The 22,383-nt window shown below is 34.2% G+C and overlaps 2 protein-coding genes across 2 annotated transcripts; one reads left to right on the top strand and one right to left on the bottom strand.

Annotated features, from left to right (window-relative positions):
- Positions 1-6,434: 6,434 nt before the first annotated feature.
- LOC130461335 (uncharacterized) lies at positions 6,435-9,059 on the bottom strand. Its single transcript, XM_056829396.1, has 6 exons — positions 9,002-9,059; positions 8,212-8,913; positions 7,712-8,124; positions 7,438-7,621; positions 7,250-7,351; positions 6,435-7,201 (listed from the first exon to the last, which is right to left on the bottom strand). The coding sequence occupies exons 1-6, from the start codon at positions 9,057-9,059 to the stop codon at positions 6,435-6,437; spliced, it is 2,226 nt and encodes a 741-aa protein (XP_056685374.1).
- A 6,402-nt stretch (positions 9,060-15,461) lies between these two features.
- Positions 15,462-21,141, top strand: LOC110804631 (ribonuclease 2). The gene is made up of 9 exons (XM_022010231.2): positions 15,462-15,837; positions 16,926-16,954; positions 17,053-17,126; positions 17,678-17,779; positions 17,896-17,899; positions 18,717-18,808; positions 18,992-19,153; positions 19,765-19,852; positions 20,653-21,141. Exons 1-9 carry the CDS (start codon positions 15,632-15,634, stop codon positions 20,691-20,693), a joined length of 798 nt encoding a protein of 265 aa, XP_021865923.1. The 5' UTR covers positions 15,462-15,631; the 3' UTR covers positions 20,694-21,141.
- The last annotated feature ends 1,242 nt before the right edge of the window (positions 21,142-22,383 follow it).

The raw sequence follows: 22,383 nt of genomic DNA, 5'->3' as shown, positions 1-22,383 counted from the left end.
ATGGATTAAATCAGGAAAGGAATGAAAAAAGGGAAAATAAAATATTATAATTATTACAGTTTCTAAATGAAACGAAAACCAAAAACAAGACAATTATTACAGTTTCTAAATGAAACGAAAATTATTACAAGACAAAACAAGAACAATACAGCTAAACAATTTAAATTTTTTTAACTTAATTGCAGAAACCAAAAACATCCAAAAAAACTCCATTGTAAACCAGAAGAGGCGAAAAAATTCCAGAAATCTACTGCCGCATCACTGTTCTGCCTTCTTGAAGTCGCCCACACGTAAGTACACTTTTTCGTATGAATCCTTGCAAAACAAATACAATCAGAAACAGAAATTAAACACTTTCAAAAAATAAAATCACAAATCTGTGTATGCATACAAATACAGTGTAATATTGTACGCATAACATTATAATTTTTATGTATACAAGGCTATATAAAAAATAAAATCGTAATTAAATTTGTGATTTTATGCATAAAACCAATGTTCTTTTCTAATATTGTTGCATTAATTTATTTTGCAGATTTCAACGTATAAGGTAGGTAATATTCTTGCTTTTTAATGATTTTATATTTCAATTTATGCATTTGGTTAAATAATATCATAATTTTTTAAATTTTAAATTGCAATCACATTAGAATTTAATTGGGGTTTGAAGTTCATAACGAGGTACAACAACCAAAGACATACGGTTAATTCTTAATGTTTAAAATCTGGAAGGAAAACTAAACTCCTCATCTTTCAGATCTTTGCTTTCCCAAGTCAAATCTCAGATTTTTTGCATTTCTTTTGTTAAATTTATAGTACTCTTGCCAGATGGGTTTGCATTTTTTAATTCAATTATGTAAATCAAAAAATCTGAAATAAATTATTGTTTTGCATGTTATAATTTCGGTTTTAAGTTAAATTCCAAGTTGGGTGTTAAGTTCATCAAGGCATACTATAAACAACGGCATAAGGTAGGTCCACCAAACTCTTAACAAAATATTAATATGCATTCTTGCTTTTTAATGATTTTATATTTCAATTTATGCATTTGGTTAAATAATATCATAATTTTTTAAATTTTAAATTGCAATCACATTAGAATTTAATTGGGGTTTGAAGTTCATAACGAGGTACAACAACCAAAGACATACGGTTAATTCTTAATGTTTAAAATCTGGAAGGAAAACTAAACTCCTCATCTTTCAGATCTTTGCTTTCCCAAGTCAAATCTCAGATTTTTTGCATTTCTTTTGTTAAATTTATAGTACTCTTGCCAGATGGGTTTGCATTTTTTAATTCAATTATGTAAATCAAAAAATCTGAAATAAATTATTGTTTTGCAGGTTATAATTTCGGTTTTAAGTTAAATTCCAAGTTGGGTGTTAAGTTCATCAAGGCATACTATAAACAACGGCATAAGGTAGGCCCACCAAACTCTTAACAAAATATTAATATGCATACTTTTTATTGATTTTAAATAATTATTACACATTACTTTTCATGCTTTTTTTTGAATAAGTTGTTAGTTGATTTTAAAATACCCTTCTTAATTATCATGTAAATCGGTTAAACATGTGTTCTATAAAATTAGAAATTGATTATTACATCTAGCTATAACTTATAAATAGTCTTAGGGGAAAAAATTACTTAAGGTATGCATATCCTATGCACTCAAGTATTCGATCACTGTTCCACAATTCACAAATCACAATTCACAAATCCCAATTCACAAATCCCAATTCCACAACTCAGAATATAATCCCAACACTTAACCTCACCAAATTAAAACATCAAAAAACAGATCACTATTCCACAATCAATGTTCAGAAAATTCACAATTCATCAAATATCGCTAAAATGAAATTCAGTTCAAATCTACCAATTTTATCATAATTGTCAAACAAATTCAATTTAGTAATTGCAGTTTTAGTGTCCCATACGGAATAGACAACACCCAATAGTCTCAGAAAAAGCAAAATCAAATGAACAAATAAAACATCAACAAATAATTCACAATTCATCAAATATTTCTAAAACGAAATTCAGTTCAAATCTACCAATTTGTAAGTTTATTGTCAATTACAAATATACTGAGTACTCAATTACAATTGCAAATATACTGAGTACTCAATTACAATTGCAAATCAAGCCGGAAATCTCAAATATTCCTCCACTACAAATCACGAGAAGATCGTGATAAAGTAAAATTCTCAAATTTAACAGATACAAACAACTAGACATCGATAATAGTAACAACAAATTAGACAAAACCCCAATAATGGTCAAATTCTCAAAATATCAACTTTAACAGACGAAATCCCAATAATGGTTAAATTCTCAAAACCTAACAAATTCTCAAATTAACAGATAAAAAATTTGATGAACCCCAATAATGGTTAAATTAACGTTAAATTCAAGAAACATACAAATAATTGACAAACCAAGAATAGTAACAAAAAATCTCACCAAATTAAAACAAACTTAAATTAGGCACGCAATTTAACAGAGCATGTAAAACATAAGCTAGGTAGGGTCATTACCCAACATCGCCCATCGCCTCGCAATCGCCCAACGCCTCGCCATCGCCTCGCCCAGCGCCTCGCCCAGCGCCTCGCCATCGCCTCGCCCAGCCAGCGACCTTACCCTCCACATTGATACGACATGCAAACCAAAAAAAAAAATCAGTTAGTTACTCAACAATTAATCGCTAAATTAAATCCTAAATACCCATTCCAATCAGAAAAAACTTGCGCCTATTTTACAAAATACCCTTAATCTGAGTTGAATTAGTTAAATTAGCGATTTTTGGCCCAACATCTTACATAAAAGCCTTAATCTGAGTTGGGAGAGGAATAGGCGGTGATTTCATTTGCTTCAACTTCTGGATTGATTGATAGTTTCCTTCCAAACACTCTTCATACATAACCATCAATTGCACTGCCACCTATACACAACAAATCAGAAACAAAAGTCTAAATTGGAATAAACCCATTATTTCGGATACAAAATCTTAAGAATTTAAATTCAATTCAACATGGAAATTCAGCATGTAACTTGGAGAAGGTGAGAAACTAAATGAAGCACTAACCTCCTCGACGCTGCCGTCATCCGCAGTTGTATTGAAAGAATCCAAGCCTACGTTCAGCTCTTCTTCTAAATCATCTATGTATATGGGTTTGATAAACGATGAAGGAGAGAAAAGATGAAGGAGAGAAAAGATGGAGATCTGATAAACGATGAGAGAGAAGGGAGGCAACAAATGAAAATAAGTTTGACTTGGGAGAGGAACGGCGGATAACAACAACAACATCAGATAGGGTTTCTGTTGTTAAGTATGGAAAGGATTGGGCTTTGAGAACAAAATGGGCCTCTGTTTTAAACTGTACTAAAACGAAAATTTGTACCTCTATTATGGTGGTTTATAAAATAAACGGAACCAAATACGGAGTATCATCTAAAGTTCGAATACTAATACGAAAATTTAAAAAAAAAACACAAGTTATGTTTGACTTTCCTTTTAGTAAAAAAGCATATAAAAAAAACATTCAAATACAATATTGAATTTAATTTAAATATAAACTTTCGTTTAAGTAAAACAGAAAAGCGAAAGGAAACAACATAAAATATTTAATTTATTTTAAAATTATACGTTCGTTTTAGCAAAAAAGGAAAAAAATGCATCAAAATGAATATTTTCATTTATCCGTTTATATATTGCAACAAAATTACAATGCAAACAACTTATAGTAACCAAATTAATGTGTAGTTTTAGAGTTTCATAATGGACGAGAATGGAGATCAATGTATGCAAGATCAAAGGTCGATATGGAGGGATAAAAAAAGACAACAGAGAAAATCACTCACTCCAGAACAAAGAGATCGTCAAAATGCAAAAAGACGACTCAGCTATGCATGTGAAAACCAATCAGATGTTATAGCTACTCCTGAAAGCCAACCTCAAACTCCATGTTCGGAAGGGCCTGTGATTGTTACCAATACTCCCAACACTTTGGGAGTTAGAAGGGCTATGGCAGACATCACAAATCGTGCCCACAATGTCACGACTGGATGTGAAAGGCGTGAACGTAAGAAATCTGAACATAATCAATTCATTTTAAGTATGTAAACATGACAACTTACCTAACCAATCAAAAACATGATTTGATAATGCAGTGCAACCTATTGATGAACTTCGTTTACTCGATACTCGGGCAAATCTAGAAAATCGGTTTTTTAGTGTCGGTGAAAGTAGTGCACCCACCGTGACCATCCCAGACCCAACATCAAACTCAAGCGGCATGCCCAATAGATTCTTTTGTGTTGGCGAGAGCAGTACAACCAATGCACGTATAACATACCCTACTTCAGACGATGTGGAATTGCCGCGTTTTGTTGAGGCGGAAAATGAAATACGCATGCCTGGCATATTATTCAATGTCGGTGAAAGTCGTGCAATCGACACAAACAACATATCAAACCCCATTTCTGATGATAGAAATTGTGCAAGAAATTACCAAGAGAGTCAAGGGGTTCCTATATTCAGTTTGCCACCCATGAAAACATGTCCGCATTGCCAAGCACGACTTTTCCATTGTGAATCTCCTGAACTATGTTGCTTAAGTGGGAAGGTCAACTTACCTGATTTTCCATTATCCTCTGATATGCTTGATTTATATTCTGATCAATCGGAATATGGGGCTCATTTTAGGCAAAACATTCGTAAGTACAACCATGTCTTTTCATTCACTTCAATGGGAGTTCATTTAGATGACGAACTAGCAAATGCACGTCAAGGCGTTTACACATTCCGTGCATAAGGTTCAATTTACCATCGTATTGGAGGTTTTTTACCTTTGAACGAAGGAGATCGTCCTCGATTTCTTCAACTCTACATTTATGATACTGAGCATGAAAATGAAAATCGTGCAGCAGAGAATTCATCATTACGCCTCGATGTCATCGACATAATCAAGAATATTTTGAATGCTCACAATCCTTTTGTCCACAATCTCCGTCATCTTGCTCAGCGTAGTGACTTAAGTGATTGCAAATTTGTCATCAAAGAGCAACCTACAAATAAACATCAATACTCGATGCCGACAGCTTCGCAAGTAGCAGCAGTTGTCGTTGGAGGTGATGACATTTCCAACTTGAAGGATAGGGACATCATGGTAGAGTCAGTAACTGGGCAACTAAGTTATATCAAAGACACTGCCGGTTATTATGACCCACTGCAGTATCCTCTATTGTTCCCTTATGGTTCTTACGGCTGGGATTTAAACAGTCGAAGTTCCACTGGTAAGAAGTTGACATGCCGGGAATTCTATGCATACATGTTTCAGGTGCATATTTCTAATAACTCTTTTTTAAGCCTTATCCTAAAAATCATATACTTAGACCTTTATGACCAAAACAAGTATTTTGTGTTATAGATGCGACAACATCTTGATTCTCTAATCTTAAGAGGCGGTCGTCTACTGCAACAATTTGTTGTCGATAACTGTGTCAAAATGCAAGCCAATAACTTGAGGTGGATTGCACTCAACCAAGATAAGATACGTGCTGATTTGTACAAGGGTTTAGAGGATTCTTTACATGCTGGAGAGCATAACACAGGTCCATATTGATTTAAGTTAATCAATTATATTACACTCAATAATTCATACATTGTTTCACATAATTCATATAATGTCTATTTGCAGAAAATGTTGGACGACGGACCATACTACCATCTTCATTCGTTGGAAGTCCAAGAGATATGCACCAGAGGTATCAAGATGCCATGGCATTGGTTCATAAGTTCGGCAAGCCCGATATATTTCTTACAATGACATGCAATCCATCTTGGCCAGAGATACAATCAGAATTGTTGGCCGGACAAGTTCCAAACGATCGTCCAGATCTGCTGACACGAGTTTTTCATGCTAAACTTGAAGAGTTGAAAAAGGATGTTCTCGAAAGGGGCGTCCTCGGAACGGTTGTTGCTTATGTATATGTGATTGAATTCCAAAAGAGGGGTCTTCCACATGTTCATATGTTATTAATTCTTGATCAAAATGACAAGCTAACCACTCCGGATGACTTTGATAAGATTGTGAGAGCAGTGATTCCTGATGAACAACAAGAACCAAAATTGTATAAGGCAGTTCTTAAACACATGATTCATGGCCCATGTGGTGTTCTCAACCACAAATCCCCGTGTATGAAACAAGGAAGTTGTAAGAAAGGATTCCCTAAGGAATTCTCCAATGATACAAAGCAAGGCAATGACTCATATCCTCTTTACCGTCGTCCACAAGATCGTCCAGCAGTACCGTTGCGTGAGAATTCACGAGTTCGTGTAGATAATCGGTGGGTAGTCCCATATAATCCTTTTTTGCTCTTAAAGTACGATTGTCACATCAATATTGAGATATGCAGCAGCATCAAGTGTGTCAAATATCTGTATAAGTACATCCATAAGGGTTCAGATAGAGTTTCAATGGAAGTTCATAACGGAGATGAGATTGCACAATACAAATCCACCGTGCATCAACATATTGTGCAATCTCATCTCCGTTATGAACTTCCATTGAAACTCTATCTGAACCCTTATGGATGTACTTATACAGATATTTGACACACTTGATGCTGCTGCATATCTCAATATTGATGTGACAATCGTACTTTAAGAGCAAAAAAGGATTATATGGGACTACCCACCGATTATCTACACGAACTCGTGAATTCTCACGCAACGGTACTGCTGGACGATCTTGTGGACGACGGTAAAGAGGATATGAGTCATTGCCTTGCTTTGTATCATTGGAGAATTCCTTAGGGAATCCTTTCTTACAACTTCCTTGTTTCATACACGGGGATTTGTGGTTGAGAACACCACATGGGCCATGAATCATGTGTTTAAGAACTGCCTTATACAATTTTGGTTCTTGTTGTTCATCAGGAATCACTGCTCTCACAATCTTATCAAAGTCATCCGGAGTGGTTAGCTTGTCATTTTGATCAAGAATTAATAACATATGAACATGTGGAAGACCCCTCTTTTGGAATTCAATCACATATACATAAGCAACAACCGTTCCGAGGACGCCCCTTTCGAGAACATCCTTTTTCAACTCTTCAAGTTTAGCATGAAAAACTCGTGTCAGCAGATCTGGACGATCGTTTGGAACTTGTCCGGCCAACAATTCTGATTGTATCTCTGGCCAAGATGGATTTCATGTCATTGTAAGAAATATATCGGGCTTGCCGAACTTATGAACCAATGCCATGGCATCTTGATACCTCTGGTGCATATCTCTTGGACTTCCAACAAATGAAGATGGTAGTATGGTCCGTCGTCCAACATTTTCTGCAAATAGACATTATATGAATTATGTGAAACAATGTATGAATTATTGAGTGTAATATAATTGATTAACTTAAATCAATATGGACCTGTGTTATGCTCTCCAGCATGTAAAGAATCCTCTAAACCCTTGTACAAATCAGCACGTATCTTATCTTGGTTGAGTGCAATCCACCTCAAGTTATTGGCTTGCATTTTGACACAGTTATCGACAACAAATTGTTGCAGTAGACGACCGCCTCTTAAGATTAGAGAATCAAGATGTTGTCGCATCTATAACACAAAATACTTGTTTTGGTCATAAAGGTCTAAGTATATGATTTTTAGGATAAGGCTTAAAAAAGAGTTATTAGAAATATGCACCTGAAACATGTATGCATAGAATTCCCGGCATGTCAACTTCTTACCAGTGGAACTTCGACTGTTTAAATCCCAGCCGTAAGAACCATAAGGGAACAATAGAGGATACTGCAGTGGGTCATAATAACCGGCAGTGTCTTTGATATAACTTAGTTGCCCAGTTACTGACTCTACCATGATGTCCCTATCCTTCAAGTTGGAAATGTCATCACCTCCAACGACAACTGCTGCTACTTGCGAAGCTGTCGGCATCGAGTATTGATGTTTATTTGTAGGTTGCTCTTTGATGACAAATTTGCAATCACTTAAGTCACTACGCTGAGCAAGATGACGGAGATTGTGGACAAAAGGATTGTGAGCATTCAAAATATTCTTGATTCTGTCGATGACATCGAGGCGTAATGATGAATTCTCTGCTGCACGATTTTCATTTTCATGCTCAGTATCATAAATGTAGAGTTGAAGAAATCAAGGACGATCTCCTTCGTTCAAAGGTAAAAAACCTCCAATACGATGGTAAATTGAACCTTGTGCACGGAATGTGTAAACGCCATGACGTGCATTTGCTAGTTCGTCATCTAAATGAACTCCCATTGAAGTGAATGAAAAGACATGGTTGTACTTACGAATGTTTTGCCTAAAATGAGCCCCATATTCCGATTGATCAGAATATAAATCAAGCATATCAGAGGATAATGGAAAATCAGGTAAGTTGACCTTCCCACTTAAGCAACATAGTTCAGGAGATTCACAATGGAAAAGTCGTGCTTGGCAATGCGGACATGTTTTCATGGGTGGCAAACTGAATATAGGAACCCCTTGACTCTCTTGGTAATTTCTTGCACAATTTCTATAACCAGTTCTCCCTACTTTCCAGACCCTTATATCATCAGAAATGGGGTTTGATATGTTGTTGGTGTCGATTGCACGACTTTCACCGACATTGAATAATATGCCAGGCATGCGTATTTCATTTTCCGCCTCAACAAAACGCGGCAATTCCACATCGTCTGAAGTAGGGTATGTTATACGTGCATTGGTTGTACTGCTCTCGCCAACACAAAAGAATCTATTGGGCATGCCGCTTGAGTTTGATGTTGGGTCTGGGATGGTCACGGTGGGTGCACTACTTTCACCGACACTAAAAAACCGATTTTCTAGATTTGCCCGAGTATCGAGTAAACGAAGTTCATCAATAGGTTGCACTGCATTATCAAATCATGTTTTTGATTGGTTAGGTAAGTTGTCATGTTTACATACTTAAAATGAATTGATTATGTTCAGATTTCTTACGTTCACGCCTTTCACATCCAGTCGTGACATTGTGGGCACGATTTGTGATGTCTGCCATAGCCCTTCTAACTCCCAAAGTGTTGGGAGTATTGGTAACAATCACAGGCCCTTACGAACATGGAGTTTGAGGTTGGCTTTCAGGAGTAACTATAACATCTGATTGGTTTTCACATGCATAGCTGAGTCGTCTTTTTGCATTTTGACGATCTCTTTGTTCTGGAGTGAGTGATTTTCTCTGTTGTCTTTTTTTATCCCTCCATATCGACCTTTGATCTTGCATACATTGATCTCCATTCTCGTCCATTATGAAACTCTAAAACTACACATTAATTTGGTTACTATAAGTTGTTTGCATTGTAATTTTGTTGCAATATATAAACGGATAAATGAAAATATTCATTTTGATGCATTTTTTTCCTTTTTTGCTAAAACGAACGTATAATTTTAAAATAAATTAAATATTTTATGTTGTTTCCTTTCGCTTTTCTGTTTTACTTAAACGAAAGTTTATATTTAAATTAAATTCAATATTGTATTTGAATGTTTTTTTTTATATGCTTTTTTACTAAAAGGAAAGTCAAACATAACTTGTGTTTTTTTTTTAAATTTTCGTATTAGTATTCGAACTTTAGATGATACTCCGTATTTGGTTCCGTTTATTTTATAAACCACCATAATAGAGGTACAAATTTTCGTTTTAGTACAGTTTAAAACAGAGGCCCATTTTGTTCTCAAAGCCCAATCCTTTCCATACTTAACAACAGAAACCCTATCTGATGTTGTTGTTGTTATCCGCCGTTCCTCTCCCAAGTCAAACTTATTTTCATTTGTTGCCTCCCTTCTCTCTCATCGTTTATCAGATCTCCATCTTTTCTCTCCTTCATCTTTTCTCTCCTTCATCGTTTATCAAACCCATATACATAGATGATTTAGAAGAAGAGCTGAACGTAGGCTTGGATTCTTTCAATACAACTGCGGATGACGGCAGCGTCGAGGAGGTTAGTGCTTCATTTAGTTTCTCACCTTCTCCAAGTTACATGCTGAATTTCCATGTTGAATTGAATTTAAATTCTTAAGATTTTGTATCCGAAATAATGGGTTTATTCCAATTTAGACTTTTGTTTCTGATTTGTTGTGTATAGGTGGCAGTGCAATTGATGGTTATGTATGAAGAGTGTTTGGAAGGAAACTATCAATCAATCCAGAAGTTGAAGCAAATGAAATCACCGCCTATTCCTCTCCCAACTCAGATTAAGGCTTTTATGTAAGATGTTGGGCCAAAAATCGCTAATTTAACTAATTCAACTCAGATTAAGGGTATTTTGTAAAATAGGCGCAAGTTTTTTCTGATTGGAATGGGTATTTAGGATTTAATTTAGCGATTAATTGTTGAGTAACTAACTGATTTTTTTTTTTGGTTTGCATGTCGTATCAATGTGGAGGGTAAGGTCGCTGGCTGGGCGAGGCGATGGCGAGGCGCTGGGCGAGGCGCTGGGCGAGGCGCTGGGAGAGGCGATGGCGAGGCGTTGGGCGATTGCGAGGCGATGGGCGATGTTGGGTAATGACCCTACCTAGCTTATGTTTTACATGCTCTGTTAAATTGCGTGCCTAATTTAAGTTTGTTTTAATTTGGTGAGATTTTTTGTTACTATTCTTGGTTTGTCAATTATTTGTATGTTTCTTGAATTTAACGTTAATTTAACCATTATTGGGGTTCATCAAATTTTTTTATCTGTTAATTTGAGAATTTGTTAGGTTTTGAGAATTTAACCATTATTGGGATTTCGTCTGTTAAAGTTGATATTTTGAGAATTTGACCATTATTGGGGTTTTGTCTAATTTGTTGTTACTATTATCGATGTCTAGTTGTTTGTATCTGTTAAATTTGAGAATTTTACTTTATCACGATCTTCTCGTGATTTGTAGTGGAGGAATATTTGAGATTTCCGGCTTGATTTGCAATTGTAATTGAGTACTCAGTATATTTGCAATTGTAATTGAGTACTCAGTATATTTGTAATTGACAATAAACTTACAAATTGGTAGATTTGAACTGAATGTCGTTTTAGAAATATTTGATGAATTGTGAATTATTTGTTGATGTTTTATTTGTTCATTTGATTTTGCTTTTTCTGAGACTATTGGGTGTTGTCTATTCCGTATGGGACACTAAAACTGCAATTACTAAATTGAATTTGTTTGACAATTATGATAAAATTGGTAGATTTGAACTGAATTTCATTTTAGCGATATTTGATGAATTGTGAATTTTCTGAACATTGATTGTGGAATAGTGATCTGTTTTTTGATGTTTTAATTTGGTGAGGTTAAGTGTTGGGATTATATTCTGAGTTGTGGAATTGGGATTTGTGAATTGGGATTTGTGAATTGTGATTTGTGAATTGTGGAACAGTGATCGAATACTTGAGTGCATAGGATATGCATACCTTAAGTAATTTTTTCCCCTAAGACTATTTATAAGTTATAGCTAGATGTAATAATCAATTTCTAATTTTATAGAACACATGTTTAACCGATTTACATGATAATTAAGAAGGGTATTTTAAAATCAACTAACAACTTATTCAAAAAAAAGCATGAAAAGTAATGTGTAATAATTATTTAAAATCAATAAAAAGTATGCATATTAATATTTTGTTAAGAGTTTGGTGGGCCTACCTTATGCCGTTGTTTATAGTATGCCTTGATGAACTTAACACCCAACTTGGAATTTAACTTAAAACCGAAATTATAACCTGCAAAACAATAATTTATTTCAGATTTTTTGATTTACATAATTGAATTAAAAAATGCAAACCCATCTGGCAAGAGTACTATAAATTTAACAAAAGAAATGCAAAAAATCTGAGATTTGACTTGGGAAAGCAAAGATCTGAAAGATGAGGAGTTTAGTTTTCCTTCCAGATTTTAAACATTAAGAATTAACCGTATGTCTTTGGTTGTTGTACCTCGTTATGAACTTCAAACCCCAATTAAATTCTAATGTGATTGCAATTTAAAATTTAAAAAATTATGATATTATTTAACCAAATGCATAAATTGAAATATAAAATCATTAAAAAGCAAGAATGCATATTAATATTTTGTTAAGAGTTTGGTGGGCCTACCTTATGCCGTTGTTTATAGTATGCCTTGATGAACTTAACACCCAACTTGGAATTTAACTTAAAACCGAAATTATAACATGCAAAACAATAATTTATTTCAGATTTTTTGATTTACATAATTGAATTAAAAAATGCAAACCCATCTGGCAAGAGTACTATAAATTTAACAAAAGAAATGCAAAAAATCTGAGATTTGACTTGGGAAAGCAAAGATCTGAAAGATGAGGAGTTTAGTTTTCCTTCCAGATTTTAAACATTAAGAATTAACCGTATGTCTTTGGTTGTTGTACCTCGTTATGAACTTCAAACCCCAATTAAATTCTAATGTGATTGCAATTTAAAATTTAAAAAATTATGATATTATTTAACCAAATGCATAAATTGAAATATAAAATCATTAAAAAGCAAGAATATTACCTACCTTATACGTTGAAATCTGCAAAATAAATTAATGCAACAATATTAGAAAAGAACATTGGTTTTATGCATAAAATCACAAATTTAATTACGATTTTATTTTTTATATAGCCTTGTATACATAAAAATTATAATGTTATGCGTACAATATTACACTGTATTTGTATGCATACACAGATTTGTGATTTTATTTTTTGAAAGTTTTTAATTTCTGTTTCTGATTGTATTTGTTTTGCAAGGATTCATACGAAAAAGTGTACTTACGTGTGGGCGACTTCAAGAAGGCAGAACAGTGATGCGGCAGTAGATTTCTGGAATTTTTTCGCCTCTTCTGGTTTACAATGGAGTTTTTTTGGATGTTTTTGGTTTCTGCAATTAAGTTAAAAAAATTTAAATTGTTTAGCTGTATTGTTCTTGTTTTGTCTTGTAATAATTTTCGTTTCATTTAGAAACTGTAATAATTGTCTTGTTTTTGGTTTTCGTTTCATTTAGAAACTGTAATAATTGTAATATTTTATTTTCCCTTTTTTCATTCCTTTCCTGATTTAATCCATCAATCAACACTAACTTTGGTAACTGAGTTAAAGGGGATTTTATTCTGTGGTAATGGGCCCATATTCTTCATTTTGGGCGTTAAATTCTTTCAGTCAATAGAGGTCTGTAGGGCAAACAAACTGTAGAACTCTGGGGGGGTATTTTTGACTTTTAATTGGGGGACACGAAAAGTGACATTACCAAAATGTCCCTCAGCTGTTCCTTTATAGAATAGAGATATATTCTCTTGACTATAATTGTTTGTATATTAGTCAAAGTTAGCACAATTAATTAGAACATTTAACGTAATTAGTTAGCTATTCTTATGGTAACAATTATATTTTTGCCGTGAGCAAACTTGGTAAATAGTGAGCAAAATTTTATTGACCTTGGCCGTGAATCACGGCATAAACCCCCTTGAGTCCCATTACAAGTAAGAACAACCAGGGAGTAGAAACCCACTCTAATTACATTTTGCTCACAAAAAAACGTAATTACCCTTGAATCACGGCATCGCGTAAATTAATTTGCTCATCATTTACTGATTTTACTTATTTTTTTCTTATTATATTTTGTAATAAGTATTAACATGAGTTAATAGGGGTATTTTAGTCTTTTAGATAGGGGACACCAAAAGTGTGATTACTAAAATGCGCTCAGATCTTCCCTTATAGAATAGAGATCATATCATGTGTCTTGTAACAAAAAATATGAAATAACACAAGCTAGTAAATAACATGCAGTAAAAACTAAATAACATACATCTCAACATAAATAACATCCACTGTAACAGAAATAACACAAACATTTTATTAGAATTACACATATTAAGCATGAATCATAAAATGACATGTTGGTGTGTATTATAATATAAATAACATAAACTTCTACATAAATAACATAACACAAGCATTTTACTAGAATTAAGCATAAATCGTAAAATAATATGTTAACATGTATTATAATCTAAATAACATAAATTTCTACAAAAATAACATAAACTGTAACAGAAATAACACAAACATTTAAAAATACATTTATACATAAATAACATAAACTGTAATATATAGAATATCACATATTAAGTATTAACAATTTAACATGGTTAAGAAATATATAACACAAAATGATACTGACGTAACATACAAAATAACATAAATAACACAGGATTTTAATTTATTATTACTCTAGTTTAGGCTTAGGAGAACAATTACCTTTTTCCATCTTCATTGTTTTTCATGCTTGAGCTTTCATCCCCTTTATTATCATTACTCTCCTTATTCAGATTCTTTTCCTCTTCGATAGTTTCTCTATATTACAAAATATCAAGATTTTAAATAATGATTGCAAAAACCCTAGGTATCATCGAATATACAATAAATAACATAAGTACAAGATAAAGTAACATATATGATGTCAAAATAACATGCAAAATTATGAAAACATATCAACTTATAAATTGACGGAAATTATGAACTTAATTCAGGATGCAATTGTCTCATCGTCTTCAAGTTTTTCAGAACTACAAATGTACAATTAAAAAAATTCAAAAAATTAGGGTTTATAAGTCAAAAAAATCAAAATTGTGAACAAAAATTAGGAAGAAGCTACATAATTTTTCAGATATTAGTGTTAATCACATTGTATTTTTCAATTTCTTGTTTTTTGGATGTTTTTCAGGCTGTTTTTCTTCCATTTTTACTTCAGTAGATCTACAAAAATGGCGAGAAGAAATGTAAAATGGAGAGGAGAGATTGAAGAAATGTAAATAGGAGGTAAAAAATTCACAAACTTTAAAAAATGGTGGTTTGTGATAGTTGTGGTCTTGTGGAGTGAGAAAGCAGAGAGAGAAAGTGGAGAGGAGAGAGAAAGCTTCGAAATGGAAATAAAGCGTTTTTTTTTCTTCCTTTTCAGTATACTTATAGTTATAATTTTGACATATATGTTATGTTAATTTTTTCATTGAGCAATTTTCGTCAATAATGTTAGAAGATGAGATAATTCTCAAAATACGCCCCATGTTATATTAATTCCCATATCACTGTCCACGTTAGCAATCAACTCTAATTTTTTTGTATCCTTCAACAAGAAACCTAGTTAAACCTCTGGTTTTTTTTTTGAGGGGAAGTTAAACCTCTGTTTGAGTTAGCGGTTTAATTAATTTCAGTTAGCAACTCTAATTTTTTTGTATCCTAATATGAGAATTAATTTCATATGGGACATATTTTGGGAATATCGATTCTTCAAGCATTATCGACAAAAAACGCTCTTTTTTATTTCTTATGTTACTTTATTTTTTATGTTATATAAGTACCAATTAGACATTTAGACGGCACTCCCGTCTCTCGAGTCGAAGGTATAGTTCAATAATTGAAACTTGATAAACGCATTAATGAAAGGAGTATCTAATTTTAAACCATGGGATATCCATATCCCGGTTTTATCTCAAATCTGAAATCTCCCTTCAACGGTTCAACCAACTAAAGATACCTTGCTTGAAATCTATAAATAGCCGGCCTTCTTCATTGCGTTCAATCATCGTCAACCATCAATGACAATGGCTCTATCAATCTCCATTTTCGCTCTTCTCCTCATCACCTTTACCGTTGCTGTTGCTTCTACGGCCGACGTCGATAGCAGCCTCCTCCTTAGCAGCAATCAGAGAGAGTTCGATTACTTCCAGTTAGCTCTTCAATGGCCGGGCACCTACTGCCGGACTACTCACAAGTGCTGCCAGAAAAACGGCTGTTGCCGAAAGTAATTCAATTCTTCCCTAATATTTTTCTAATCATATTCATTATAATGATTTTGCCGAAAAAAACGGCCGTAATTAATTTATTTATGATGATTAAACTGTTTTATACCTAATCATGTTGTATCCTTGTTTGAGCTAGCTTGTATTAAGACCTCTAATTAGTGATTTTGGATCATAATTGATGTGCGGGGAAGTGATTGAGAGCTTTGTAAGGGGGGAGGGGAATCCTTTAGACACTATAAATTAATCTTTTGATTTACTGTCTCCAACCTTTTGGGAATAATTTGTTGTTCGAAAATGATAAAGGTCGCAACATGCGACCTTTAAGCCGTGTCACAATGATAACATGGCATGCTTATGTGTCATGATTTAAATTGGAATCTAAAATATTTAACTTATATATCCTATTATACATGTTTAGAATAAAGGTAGGAAAATCTTAATATTCTAATTTGTTTCTTTCTTTATATGAATTACCTTATTTACATATTTTCATAGTAAAAAATTTGCATTGATAGTAAAAATATTACGATATTAGTGGTTCTTAATATAAGGACATGATTAGTTTATTTATATTGTTAACTTGTTAGTGGGTTAGTTGATTTGTGCATTTTGGCCATAAGTTAGTAATGGGATTGTGCTTCCCTTGTTGTTGTTGTTGTTGTTGTTGTTGTTGTTGTTGTTGTGTCTATAGGCATCTTATGTTTATGTTATTCAATTGGAATGAAGCAATAGATTCACCATATTTTTTTGTTGTTTTCTTTCTCCTCTCCCATCAATCTTAAAAATCCAACATAGTTATCATTGTACTTGTTTGGTTTGAGCTAGAAACGTGACAACCAAACCCGAAAGATCTAGGAGTACCGGAGTAGATAACAAGTACAGTACTTAGTACGGAGTAGCTCCCATGGAACTGAAATCATTTCTCGTTTCATACAATGGTTATGACCTTGAGTGATAGATTTTGAGAACTTGTGAGAGTATTAAGTTAAATTGAGGAATTTGGTTTTAAGAGTATTTAATTGTTTTCCCATTTGTTAACTTGATTAGCAGAAGCTGACAGTTTGTATCTGTCTTTCTTTTCTACCAGTTCTGGTGCTCCTCAACACTTCACAATCCGTAAGCATACTAGTGTACCACAAAAGCTTTTATAATCTGTATGTATTTTCGTGGCTAAAACTGAAATATGCTAAAATCACTATGTGTCCTTCATGCAGATGGTCTTTGGCCTGACTACAATGATGGAACTTGGCCTTCTTGTTGCACCAAGTCCAATTTTGACGAGAAGGAGGTATGTCATCTTCAAATATGATCATCACAATCAACGATGTCTTGATAACTTGCTTGTTCCTTGTGTTTGGTAGACCTTTCTGATCGTTTCATGATAATGTAGTTATGAAATGTAACTAGTCCCAGGTTTCATGGGGTGCTGTGACTCTCTTCCTTTTCAACTATAGTGTGTCCAGACTCCAGAAGTATCACAATCTATAATCATTCTTATATACGAAGTATTTAGGAATATGCATCTATTACCATATGCTAGGAAAACATTCTTCAGAAAACTGTAGCTGTTATAAGTTCCATATTTTAGCCATGTGTGGAGAAGTATGCATAGTTCATGCAACCATGGTATTGCTGTAGTTAACTTCAAATTTTTTAGATGATGCATCAGCATGCATGTACAGTTTGGATTGCTCCCTTTTTTTGAGTGCATCAGCCTGGTATGCGATATTCATATAGTGTGTTATTATCAATATCTTCTGCTGGGTTGAGTATGGCATGTGTAAAGTACAAACATATATATTTTTCTCGTGACTCTTTCCTCTCTTTACTGGTTTATAGATCTCAACATTGCGCAAAGACCTAGATGAGTATTGGCCATCTCTAAGCTGTGGCTCACCATCATCTTGTCATGGACATAAAGGATCATTTTGGGGACATGAGGTACAGTGGTTACCACTTACCCAGTATGAACTTGATTATATTTGTTTCCCTAATATGTTTCTGACAGTGCTCCTCTTTTGTTTCCTTGTGCCTGGCTCCCATGATCTACGTATCAGTGGGGTAAGTATCTTTAGTTTTTCTCTAATTTTAGCTCTCATTTATTCTTCTGTAGCCACATTTCACATTCAAGACTCCAGAATTTCAGGATGACTATTTCATCTTGCTAATTACCATGTTGGAGACTTGGAGTCATGTTGAACAGAGAGTTAATTTACTTTGACTTGTGAAGAGTATTCCAAAGTGTACACGTTAGTGATCCATTTTTCTTGTGCATTAAAAGTAATGCAATCATCAAAACTGTTGAACATGACGACTATTTGGTGCTTGCCCCTTAAATTTCTGACTTTGGTGCAATTGCCTCATCAAGCAAGGGTCCTGACTCCTGATAGAGATAGTCGACTAAATTCTGTTATGGGCTTAGTCTTGGTTCTGAGCTGTAATTGTTGTTTAGTACTGGATTAAATATAAGAATCTTGCCAAATCAATCTTTGGACTTCAACAAATTAACTACATATTAAATCAATCGGTCTTTTACTTCTTTTTATCATTAGAAAGTAGGCAAGTCAATGCCTTTCCAGTCAAGGTTCTAAAGGAAACTACCTCTTTGCAATGGTAGGCATAAGCTTTATCTTGATATAACTCCCTTTACTCTATATGCAAGCCTCACTAGTGAGGTGCTTGGTTATGGTCAACAGGTCAAGTATGGTAGATAAATCTGTGAGTCTGTGACAAATTGTTGCTTCATTAACTAACTGATATATTTTTGAAACAGAAAATATATCCAATGCATGTGCAAGTAAAGCTTTTAGCTTGTTATCTTAAAACTTTAATTTGTTGCTTGCCTTAACCCCTTAATGTTATGTGGTACGTCTCTCAGAAAAGCATGGGACCTGTTCTTCTCCAGTGGTAAAAGACGAGTATAATTATTTCCGGACTGGACTTACCGTCTACTTCAAGTACAATATCACAGTGAGTGCTTTGGAAGATATATTTGTAGACTGAGAGATTTGCTCCTTTTATTTCCTTATGCTGCACTGAAAATCTATTTGAAGATTCTTTATCCTATTAATAGTCTTTTTTTTTTCTTCTGTTAATTCCAGTTTTCCTGGTTTATTAATTTAATCACTGGTGGAATTTGATGCTCAATTCCAGGAAGCTCTGAGCGATGCTGGATATGTGCCATCAAACTCTGAAAAATATCCTCTTGGCGGCATAATTTCTGCTATTGAAAATGCTTTCCACATATCACCTACGGTAGTTTGCTCGGGTGATGCTGTGAAGGAACTTAATTTGTGTTTCTATAAGGATTTCAAGGTTTGTTCTGATTTTTATGTTACTGATTTTAATCCTCCAGTTGTCTGATGTCAAACTACTTCATGTGAAAAGTTGTGTTCTTGCACATTTATCCTTAAATTTAGATTCCAGGATTTATTTATATCTTCCATACTGCAAAGAAGGAAAGCAAACTACTGACATATTGTAGTGAGAGTGTGAGACCCTTGAAGTGTGTTTAGATAGGTGAATTTGGAGGGAAAAGGAGAGAAGGGAAAGTGAGGGATTTATTTTCTCTTGTTTGGATATGACATGGGTGAAGGGAAATAAATTATTCATTTTCCTTCCACTTTATTACCCTTTGTTTCCGTCCTCTCCCTTTCCCTCTACGATTTCCATCCAAATTAAGTGTTGGTGGATCTGAACCTTAATTCTTCGAAGCTCTTAGAAGATTGGCAGTAAAATTTTTCTCAACTGACTGATTTAAAGCTTCCAACAATTCCTTTATGGAACTCTTTCTGAAATTGACACTGTTAGCTGTACTATAATTAGTTTGCCTCAGACATTTCCTGCCATGTAAAATTATTGGTCTGCATCTCTCTGTATTTACCCCTTTCGTGCAGTTCTAACTACAAGGTTTTGTTGATATTCAGCCGCGAGATTGTGCAACTCGCTCTAGAATGGATAATTCAAAAACCTCCTGTCCAAAGTTTGTCAGCTTGCCAACTTATGATTCCTCAAGTGAGTTCCACATCTATACTGTTAACTCAAATTGTATTGGCATGTTATCATTATATATTTATGAGTTCTGAAGACCGAACTACTATTGCAGTACATAAGGTGTATGGTGTAAATTTCAGTGCTTTGCAATTGTATGATGTGACGAATTTCACGCTGTTTGGTTTTACGGAGTTGAAAATACACTCTTTGTGTGTTGTCAACTTTGGGCTTGGACTAAATTGACTCTCTATATAAACTAAGTAGTTTCCGCTCTCGTGGACTTGTGTGTAAAGTGCTTTATGTTTCTGAGTGTTAGCTTGATGGTTCACCTCTGCTGCATTTTAAAGAACTTTCTACCTATTCTCGTGGCCTATACTTACTACATTTGTCCTATGACCATATGTTTTGATCTGTGCTGGCGTATTTATCAAGACTTTATGATACCACTTTGTCAAAACCATTATAGTAGCATCTCATTATTGCTCAGACGGGCACAAAGAATCTGATCTTTTTTTTCCTTAAAGCATCTTTCGCAAGTGGACTAATCGTAATCCAAGATCTAGTTGTTGATAACTTTAAAACTTCGTATTACACATATTCTGTCATGAAAATACCAAAACTCCAACAAAAGATAACGTTTATGGCCCTAAAGTATAATCCACCATCCACTTATAACCAAGCTGTCTCTGATTTTGAGTTATGGTGTCCTATAATGTTGTGTTTCTATGCACTACACAATTTTGATACCCTTTCATAGTTGTGTTGATTGTGATGTGGCATTGGACTTTGGCTAAAACTCGTCTGGTTTTGTCATTGAACAGGGCTTGGAATTGTTGGAGCTTTAGAGTCATTTGTGATATGATATTGAAGCTACACGAGATGCAATTGGGTTACCACTCAAGTGTTGGGACTGAATCCTCTAGCATCCCAAATTTATCTGCTAAGTCCTGCTAAGCATTATTCATCACTTAATCAGATATCATACAGTCATACTATACCAGTTCTCAGAAGACGGGATTCTCATTCATGTTTGTGGCAGACATGCTGGAGATTGTTGGCATGTTCAATGTTTTGCATATGCTCTCTTATCTTGACATTTACTACGAGTTTATCTGCATGTTATTTACTGTGGCTCCGAAGTGATGGCATTACTTGTAGCTGGAACACATTTATCTAGTCAATCTTTGTAACCTAAAGAAGAAGAGGCTTTAAAGCATGTTAATACCAAATTTAACTGTAGCAAATCAACATTTGAAGGCATACCTTCATAGTTACTGTCAATAAAAATATGCTCCTCTATGCCCTGTTAATGACTTGTGCAGAGTTTGTGACTTAAGATGGCTTTTCACATATACTTGTCATGTATTTGGGGGTGATTGGATTGAACATGTGACTTCCAGAAGAAGGCCGGTGATTTAAGATGCCTACCTAGTTAGAGTAAATAGATCTGCATGTCTCTAAACTTTGCCAAAAGGAGCAGTTAGGTCCCTCAAGTTTCAAAAGGAGCATTTAGGTCCCTCAAAATGGATGGAAACCGCTGCTTTTTGACTTCTGTTACTAACGGCCGTTAAAATTCAATTAAATTAAAAGGAAACTAAATAAAAGGCACTAAACGACAAAAAAACAGTTACATTTACCATTTACCAATAATTAAATAAAGGGAAATTCATTTCAGTTAGCTTTTTACAAAAATATAGCCGTTGAGGCTCTCAAAAAACAGAGTATTTAACATTCCATGGCAAATAAAACACTTAAAAATTTTGTAGAACGTGAATTATGAATTTTGTTACAATTTACAATTAGACGTTGCACTTACCGATATGTCCAATATTTCATGCTCCTGAATCTAATTTATTTATCAAGTTTAGATGTGTGTTCAAGCCCGTCTAATTAATTAAATAAATGAACATAAACGAGCTTGTTCACGAGCTTGTAACATGAACGAGCATGTTTGTGTTCAGATCATGTCCAAACTGATTTGTTTAATGAGCCTCATTTTGTGTTCTATCTCGTCTCAAAGCTAAGCTCGCTCATCAGAGTATTATTTAACGAAATTCAATTAATGGTCATACTCGTTAGATAAGAGGACGTAAAAGAGCTTCGTCCGAGTAAGGTAATGAACCTTAATACGGAGTATGTGTTCAAACTAGGCACATATACGGAGTATGTATCCACTGTTCTGGAAATTTAAACATTTGTATTAGATACAAGTTGCATTTCAGACGCACTATATTTAATTTGGTCTTCCTTGGTCTACTAACTACTCCTAAGTATTTAATGAGGAGCATTGAGATGTGAGAAACAGCTTATCTTCCATTGGTCTTCCTTGACTATATAAACACAAGGGGGTTGGCTTAAAGCATTACAACAAGACTATATTTAATTTGGTCTTCCTTGATCTACTAACTACTCCTAAGTATTTAATGAGGAGCATTGAGATGTGAGAAACAGCTTATCTTCCATTGGTCTTCCTTGACTATATAAACACAAGGGGGTTGGCTTAAAGCATTACAACAATATTCATCTCTTATATCTTGGTTTGTATTCAATAC

The sequence above is a fragment of the Spinacia oleracea genome, chromosome 5, assembly GCF_020520425.1.
Source record: "Spinacia oleracea cultivar Varoflay chromosome 5, BTI_SOV_V1, whole genome shotgun sequence".
In the NCBI taxonomy this organism is placed as follows: domain Eukaryota; kingdom Viridiplantae; phylum Streptophyta; class Magnoliopsida; order Caryophyllales; family Amaranthaceae; genus Spinacia; species Spinacia oleracea.
Note: the sequence above shows the minus strand (reverse complement) of the source record. Positions and strands in the feature narration are given on the sequence as shown.